Below are 9,096 nucleotides of genomic sequence, written 5' to 3'. Positions count from 1 at the left end.
TTGCGAGTCAAGGGTGGACTTGCAACTGAAACAATAACAAATTTAAAGCCCAGTAGCGAGTTGAGAGTGGACTTGCAACTGGGATGAAAAAGAAAAACACATGCCCAGTTGCGAGACGAGGGTGGACTTGCAACTAGGACAACTACTAGCCCAATTGCGAGTCGATGGGGGACATGCAACTAGGATAACTATGAAACTACGAGCCCAGTTGCGAGTCAAGGGTCGACTTGCAACTGGGATGAAACAAACTACCAGCCTAGTTGCGAGTCGAGGGTGGACCTACAACCAGGATGAAAGAGAACACATGCCGAGTTGCGAGTCACGGGGGCGGACTTACATCTAGGACAAGTACAGAACTACGAGCCCAGTTGCGAGTCAAGTATCGACATGCAACTGGGACGAACAAACTGCAGGCCCAGTTATGAGTCATGGGTGGGCCTACAACCGGCATGTGAAACTAAACACGGGTTGAGTTGCGAGTCAAGGATGGGCTTGGAACTGAGATGAAACAAACTACGGGCCTAGTTTGGAGTCGAGGGTCTACTTGCAACTGGGACAACTACACAAAACTACGATACGAGTTGCGAGTCGAGGGTGGACGTACAACTAGGACACCTACACGAAACTACGATATGAGTTGCGAGTCACGAGGGTGGACTTGCGACTAAGATAACTACGAAACTATAAGCCTAGTTGCAAGTCAAGTATCGACTTGCAACTGGAATGAAACAAACTATGGGCCCACTTGTGAGTCAAAGGGTGGACTCGGAACCGGGATGAAAAACAAAACACAAGCTCTAGTTGTGAGCCGAAGGTGGACATGGTACTTGGACAACTATGAGCCTAGTTACGATTCGATGGTGGACTTTCAACTAGGACAACGGGCCAAAAACAGGCCCAAACAGACACAGGGACAGCGGGCCAAAAACAATCGATGAAAGCAGCACACGTACGAGGCCAAAGAAAAAAGACAGCTACGACACTGGAAGCAACGGGCGACGCAAATCAAGCTTGGCACAAAAAAACAAGCAGCAATAGACAAATCTGTAAGAATAACTATTGCGTCGAGTAGTTGACCAGCAAAATCGAGTCAATTACAAATTGCAGATTCCAAAAATTAAATCAGACCAGTGGTTTTTACATCTACCACTACTGCCTATTGTGGGTGGGCAGGGCACGAATCGGGCGTGTTCAAAGGCTCTCCAGCTCCACGCTTCACGGATTTATGGAGGGAAGCTGAGCCGAACGAATTACTGCCAAGAAGCTAGAAGCGAGAAGCTCAGCCGGACTCCAGTGTAAAAACACGGAGTACCAAAAGCCCAGCTCCACCGATTTGGAAAAGGAGAAGTTCACCGAATTTACAAGGAGCTGCCACCGCCAAGTCAATTCCGATCGAACCGGTACGCTCGCTGTAACAGATGAGAGCTCCTATGCGCCGCTTGCTGCGGCGAATTGTCGAGCGGACGCACAGGCGCGTCTCCAGCTGGGCCGGCCCATTCGCGCAACGCAGTGAAAAAATCACAAAAAACTCTGCTCGAGAGAGGGATCGAACCAGGGACCTCCAACTTTCAACGAACGACCATAGCCATCGCAATAGACAACCTTCCTTGATTTGATATGGCGCGCGGAGATAAATGTAAAGGAGGCCCGAACATTTTCTGAAATTCCTAACGCGAAAATTATTTTGAAAAGGTGTTTCTTAAAAAGCGAACACTTTCCAAATTTTAGAAGAAAAACTAAAAGGCTTGAACAAATTTTTGATAAACTGGACATTTTTTAAAATCCCGAACATTTTTTGAATTTAGAGAACAAAATTTGTACATGAACATTTTTTAAAGCACGAACATTTTTTTAATCTTGAGAACAAATTTTGAATCAGAGAACAAATTTGTAAGCGAGGAAATTTGAGAACAAAATTTGAACATGAACATTTTTTAAAGAAACGGACATTATTTTAATCTTGAGAACAAAATTTGAAACAGAGAACAAACTTGGAAGCACGGATTTTTTTTCAAAGCATGAACATTTTTTTTTTGAATCTTGAGAACAATTTTTGAAACGTAGAACAAATTTGGAAGCGCGAACAATTTCTTAAAGCACGAACATTTTTTGGATATTGAGAACAAATTTTGAAATAGAGAACAAATTTGAAAAATCCCGAATATATTTGGAAGCGCAAACATTTTTTGAAAACCTGAACAAAAAATTTGAAGTCCGGTACATTATATTAATTTCGAAAGTTTTGCACTTTTTTGTGTAACGAGAACATTTTTTGAATTTTGAGAACAATTTCTAAAAAACTGAACATTTTATGGAAAGGCAAACAAAATTTGAATATTTTGAAAAAAAGAGAAAAGAAAAAGAAAAAGAAATAAGAAACCAAAGAAAGAAAACAAACAGTAAAAACGAAAATATTTTGAATCTTGAGAACAAATTTTGAAATGGTGAACAGTTTTAAAAAATCCTGAACAAATTTGGAAGCACGAACAATTTTTTGAAGCACGAACATTTTTTGAATCTTGGGAACATATTTTGAAACGGAGAGAAATTTTGAAAAATTCCGAACAAATTTGGAAGTCTGAACAATTTTCTAATGCACGAACATTTTTTGAATCTTGAGAACAATTTTTGAAATGGAGAGAAATTTTGAAAAATCCCGGACAAATTTGGAAGCGCGAACATTTTTTGAATATGTGAACAAAAAATTAAAATTCAGTACATTTTCTGAATTTCGGAAGTTTTGTACTTTGTTGTGTAACGAGAACAAATTTTGAATTTTGAGAACATTTTTTGGTAACACGAACAAAATTTAAATTTTTGATTTTTTTTAAATAAAGAGAAGAAAAGAAAAGGAAATAAAAAAGAAAATCATAAACATTTTGTAAAACTATGAACATATTCTGAAAAAGAAAAAGAAACTTGAAAAAGAAAGTGAAACAAGAAACAAAAAACGAAAAAATGAAAAAGAAACAGAAACGAAAAAAATAGAAATAAAAAAACGATAGAAAGCCGAAAAAGAACCAGGAAAAAACGATACAGGAAAAAAACCCGGTTTAGGGAACCTTCTGGAAGGTTCCCAAAACCGGTTTGGACGCATTATGTGTGGCCGGCCCATTTCTTCGCTCGCTGCGCTGCCCCTGTGCGATCGCTCGACAGTTTGCCGCAGCGAGCGGCGAATAGGATTTTCCGTAACAGATCGCTCTTCGCTCCCTCGATGGAATCGGTACGAGGGCTCCTTCTCTGGCTGAACCACCAAGTTGGGCTGCCTCCAACCGGCCCAAACTGGAGCCCAACTAGGCCAGCTAGCTCCCAGATGGGCTGCACCGCTGGGAGAAGCCACTAGAGCTCCCGAACGCTTTCCCATCGCTACGTGAAGTGAGAAGCTACGTGAGGAAGCAGAATCTGGGAAGTTTTCAGAAGTTGCAGGAGTTCAGAACACGCCCGAAGCTCCGAGTCTTTCACGTGGGGCTTGGGCAGGGCACGAAGCTCCGAGTCTTTCACGTGGGGGGTGGGCGCCGCCGAGCGAGTCTCCTTTCCCGCGGGCGCTCCCCTAGCTTGACTCCGACAGCAGGACACGGGATGGCCGCACCCGGCCGGCGTCAACAATGGCATCCCGGATCCCCACGCCCTTGCCGCCAGCGCGTCACCCACATGTTTTGTGCGCTATTGATGCATGGTGGGTAGTCTGCATTAGCTCAAACAGATTCATTGAGTGTAAAGAAAACAGTTTGGTTGCATACATGAGAGTTGTTTTGCACGCGCACAAACCTTAAAGCAGTTCTATTAGAAACCCTCGAATCGGGAGTTTTCAGCGAGCTAGACTAATTCGAGCGCAAAAGGGGGCACAAAGTACGCGGTGGTGCAGGAGGGAATCGGCATGAAGATGATAGGAGACCAAAATCTGTCGGCGCACGATGGCACAAAATCTAGCCTCACCCCCATTTACTCACTCATCTCCGGCGGCATGACCTGCTTATCCCCTTCGCCTCCATCTACGTCTCGTTTCCCTCGTCTCCAAACATGGTCGCATCATCGGCTTCGATGGCGACAAGGACCATACATCCACACTTAGCCATTACTTACTGTCACATCAGTGAAAGGATGAATCTGGTTGTTTATGCAACATCACTTATAACTGTGATTCAGGCCTAGGCCATGTTGGTCCACAGAAGAGTGGTTCGTTAGAGTGATAAACATGTGATCCGTTATGATTCATTGTTACCCTGAGATAGGAAGAAGATGGCGAATCTGAAGTACATTTACAATAGCAACGACGTAGAGGCTGTGAACATCCTTCAAATGTGAAAAGACCTTTTGACAAGTTAGTGGAGATGTTTACGACCAATGGGTTGCTAAAAGATAGCATCCACAACTTTATGGAAGAGCGAGTAGGAATGCTCTTTCATGTTGTAGGTCATAATTAAAGGTTCGGAGTTATTCACAACACATTCCAGAGATCCAGCAAGACAATTTTCAAGGTATTTCAGAAGAAGAAGAAGAAGAAGAAGAAGAAGAAGAAGATTAAGAAGAAGAAGATGAAGAAGAAGATAAAGAAGAAGCCAACTCTAACAGCCTCGCACTCTGAAAAACACAATGCAGACAGTACCAGCTAGGCATGGTCGCGCCCCGCTGCCCGCTGGCGGCGAGACAAGCTGAGGCCGGCCGTGGCAAACGGACGCGCGCCGTTCACCGGACACCAGTAAACTACACGCCCAGCCATTTCAGAGCTTCAGTGGCAGGTCTGAACTCTCGGACACCCTCAGCCCGGCCTCCTTGTGGTGGAATGCACGCGCATGATCAACGGGGGCTACAGCAGAACCTGCTGCAGTGCTCACCCGCATCGGTTTAGCACGCGGGGATAGATACGTCTTTGTACAGCTTCTCTTCACTAGCGTGGCAAATTTGCGTCAGCACTGAATAAGGGCTGCAGATAAACACAAGCCCCGACCAATACCAGCTATAGCCTCCCCACATCAAAATGGACTCTGCTTTATTTAACATAGGGGTAAAATATGTACATTGATTTCGTTCCTTGTAGCCTTACACATATAGACAAGGCAGACACGTAAAACAAGAGAAAGCTTCATAACGGTGGACTTACAGGTTACAACAACAACGACAACAGCCACTCGCCCGTAGTATTGATCAATTCGAGCGTGTCTTAGCACCGAGTGCTCTTGACAGCTCTCTAACAAGGACAGACTTCTCCCCGGACTCTCTGTCGGCTTCGTAATGCCATTTCCGGGACGTGTCCTCGGCCTGCAATTTCAGTGTGTGGAAACGGCATGTCAATTGTGTTACTGTACAATAAACAGAAGAAACCAGAGCAAGACCAACTCTGAAGTACAATCAAGACGAGAGGATCAATACGACAGCCAGAAACAAAGGATGGGTTCCGAAGTTTGGTTACCCATTTCCTCAGTGGAGCTATTTGTTCTTTGATCATATCGGCATGTGGTTGCACTGCGTCTTTTCCTTTAGCTTTGACGTCGTCTACCTGAAAGGGGATACCAGTGTTGTTTCAGAGAGGATATTTGTCAATTAGATGTCTTGACTTCCATCTCTTTTGTTGTTCATTGTTATTATCAAGGATGCTGATTAGTATGTTGACGTCGGCTTATCCAAAGTTGGTTTTATCTACACTGACATATGAATGGGCACAAGTTGGTTCTTTACCATTTTAAGTATGCCAATGACTACGTATTAACTAAAAGATGCTGAAGGAGCATAACAATTTTGAAAACCACATATTTTGGAAATTAATACATGAAAAACTGAAGACAGGAAAACAATGGAAGTACAAAACTCGAATACAAATCATAAATCTCAAACAAGACAGGTGAAGATCATGCAGTAACCACAGAACCTAGAATTTTTATTGCGATCTGATATGGCATTTTTTTTCTTTTTCTTGAAGGTAGGAAGTATATTTACTCTTGTATATTTCAGTCTAGAGCAAGTTCCGTGACTTACTGAATGCAACTGTAGCTTATTGGCAGTGTACAGCAGCACAGCTGTTGCTCCTCCAAACACCAAAACAGTCCCAGCAAGAAATGCCTTTCCAACTGCGTCAATGAAAAGGTGAGAACAACAGATCTTGAACAACACCACAACACAAAATTTTCTGGCATAATTACATACCCTGTGAGTATCCATCAATTACAGCCTTCAACTTCTCAGGGTCCATGGGAGGAGGATGCATATCACGTCGCCGCTCATTGGCGGTTGCCGCCGAGTAGTAAGGCTGCTCAGTTGGAAGTTCCCATCTGTAAATTCATGACAAAGACAGAAAAATATGAAAATGAATCATCAAGTTAGGTTTTACAGCGTTAACTTAATTACCTCACAGAATGGCCAGGCAGAACAGCTCTCAATATGTAGGACTACTACATGGTACACTGAGAAGAGATAGTTTTCTTTAAATTTAGGAAGCAGTACTCCTGCTAAAAATCTCATGGTACCATTTGCAGCACTCAGTATGTAGAACTAATTGTTGATCAACGTTGCAAAGTTTTAATCTTAAACAGTGTGTTCATCTTATAAAAATGAATAAATGAAGGAGGTAGCACATAACCTCTTGCTCTAGTATCAAGTTGAGTTCTCTAACCAACTAGTACAAAGGTTGAGCCATTATATATTTACGGTTCTGTTTCTGGTATGTGCAACAGTGCAAGTACGAAATTGCATTCCTAGAGGACTCATAACGAGTGCTTATGCACGTGCTAAAAAAATGACCACTTTAGACCCTTCGTTATGACATTATAGAAAGCAGGCTGCAAATAAAATAACAATGTCTCAAATTCATGATTTATAGAAGTGTAGGTTTGTGATTGGCTTCTTGCTTGACCACAAGTCCACAACTATCTAGTGACAGATAATTACAGACGAAATTTATAATTGCTTTTTCAGTATTTTTGCCTTACTCCATTTACATCCCTACCACTCTAGCTCAGCTCCACATGCTTTAAGTCGCTAGAGATTTGTAGCAAGTATATATACAAACTTCATGAAATATAACTCTCATCCATGAATTGATTTGATAGATCACCGTATTATGAAAGACGGAAAAGAAATCATTGGGTTATCAAATTCTCTCCTCCTTCCTGCCCACACCTTCATTCTTTTCCTCCTCTGAGAAAAGCCTGAGTTATAGACTGACTAAAGAAATCCACCTAAGCCATAAGTTTTTCAGTTAGAAACTTAGAACTAACACCCTTTTGGTTGGGTTGTGGCTTCACTCGAAGCAACTTTGGGTTGGCTGTACCAGCAAAACTGCTCTATGAAGCCTCGTAGGGTGCGGTGGCATTTTGTTTCCATAACGGGGCTCCGTGGAAGCCAGTTTTCTTGCTAGAAGCACCTCTTGGCTGCTTCGCGCCCTACGTGCAACTGAAGTAAGTGCCTTGGTCAAAGCTAGGAAACTGAAGGTAGGAAAAGGCTGTTTGGTTGGGATTCGGCTATTTTCAGTGGAAAACCACTCTAGAAGCCAAACCAAATAGGATTTGGTCAAAAATATTGGGAGCAGAGCATAGGTGCGGAAGTACATATGGAACACATATGAAATTTATCGGACTGTACATTCTGAAGTGACCCGTGTAAAATCACATATAGCTCATTGCATCGAGTGAATAGAATCAACTTTCGGAACAGTTTCCATATGAAAGCACACCCTGCACCTCACATAAGCTCATATGCCCGTTTTTCTTCCAACGTGTGCATCAGTGATATATATGATTTCCCAGGTATATTGTCCACACCAACTATAGGCAACTAACAATTGCTCTCACGGATCAAAATATACATCACCCATAAGCACAAATTCTTAATCCCTTGCTGATTATCCGAGCATGAATGATCGGGTGCACGTTTTCCCCAATTCAGAACGTACGCAGACCCGAGCGAGCACCCGATTTCAAAGCTACTGTGAGCGAAAAAATTGGAGCAGAACTGAAGGCAGCAGAGCCGCACCTTTTGGGGCCGAAGGTGGCCTGCGGCAGAGCGACGTACGAGCGGAGCGGGTTGAGCACGTCGGGCGACACGCCGGCTGTCTCGGCGCCGCCCTGTGGGAGGACCCAGCGAGTGGAGCCGTAGAGGGTGGAGTCAGCCGGAGGCGGCGTAGGCCTGATGGGCACGGAGTGGCGGAGGATCTCCGGGAGCACGTCGGGCGACGGAGGCGGGGACGCCGGCCTGGGCCCACGCGCGGACGCGGGGAGCTTCGCCGCGAGGCGGCCGGCGGCGAGCTTGGACTCCTGCAGGAAGTAGGCGCCCTCCTGGGCGGCGAGGCGCCCGGCGAGAAAGCTCATCGGAAGGGGCGGAGGCGGCCGGAGGCTAGCGGCGTTGTTCGGGCGCGGTGTAATTTGATCGAGCAGGTGGTGTGCGGTGCAGTGGTTTGCAGAAAGGTCGGAGGCTGCTTATGTAGACGGCCGTTCATAAGCAGTGACGTGGATGTCAGCGTAGCTACTTGAGCTATACTACTATGTGATTTTACTATGTAGTGAACGTTCATAAACAGAGATTATGAAAGGGCAGTGATCTGCGCCGGTGCACCGGCCTAACTGTTGGGTCAGTCCAGCTCCAGCCGTCCGATGCAGCGAGATTCAACCGTCCGATCATGCGTGCGTAATCTCTGTTTTATCTTGGTTGGTTGAAGGAAATACTCCCTCCGTTTCATAATGTAGCAATCGTAGATTTTTTTTTAATAAAGTCAAACCTCACAAATTTGATTACGCTATGGAGAAACATATTACCATCTAGAATGCCAAATATATGTCATTAGATTTATCATAAGATGTAGTTTTGTATTTTATATATTTAAATATTATAAATATAAATAGTTTTTTTCATAAACTTGATCGAAGTTTGTAAAGTTTGACTTTTTAAAAAATCTATACGCACTGAAACGGAGGGAGTATAAAGTAATTCAGGGTATAGTAGTTTGGACTTTCAACAACTGAAACAATATTTTATTTACATATTGTGAACTATAATTTCAATATTGAAGTTTGAGATCTCTTTTTTTGTATTTATATTTATTAATTATTCTAAATGTCATCAGAAAAATTGTGATTATTTTTTATGTCTGAATGTGAAATTTTGAAA

The 9,096-nt window shown here is 43.4% G+C and overlaps 1 protein-coding gene across 1 annotated transcript; it reads right to left on the bottom strand.

The window, feature by feature from the left end:
- Positions 1–4,971: 4,971 nt before the first annotated feature.
- On the bottom strand, positions 4,972–8,381 carry LOC119341514. Its single transcript, XM_037613386.1, has 5 exons — positions 7,966–8,381; positions 6,142–6,266; positions 5,974–6,065; positions 5,411–5,497; positions 4,972–5,259 (listed from the first exon to the last, which is right to left on the bottom strand). Exons 1-5 carry the CDS (start codon positions 8,298–8,300, stop codon positions 5,146–5,148), a joined length of 753 nt encoding a protein of 250 aa, XP_037469283.1. The 5' UTR covers positions 8,301–8,381; the 3' UTR covers positions 4,972–5,145.
- Between the last annotated feature and the right edge of the window lie 715 nt (positions 8,382–9,096).

The sequence above is a fragment of the Triticum dicoccoides genome, chromosome 7B (assembly GCF_002162155.2).
Source record: "Triticum dicoccoides isolate Atlit2015 ecotype Zavitan chromosome 7B, WEW_v2.0, whole genome shotgun sequence".
In the NCBI taxonomy this organism is placed as follows: domain Eukaryota; kingdom Viridiplantae; phylum Streptophyta; class Magnoliopsida; order Poales; family Poaceae; genus Triticum; species Triticum dicoccoides.
This window is presented reverse-complemented; position numbering and strand designations above follow the sequence as displayed.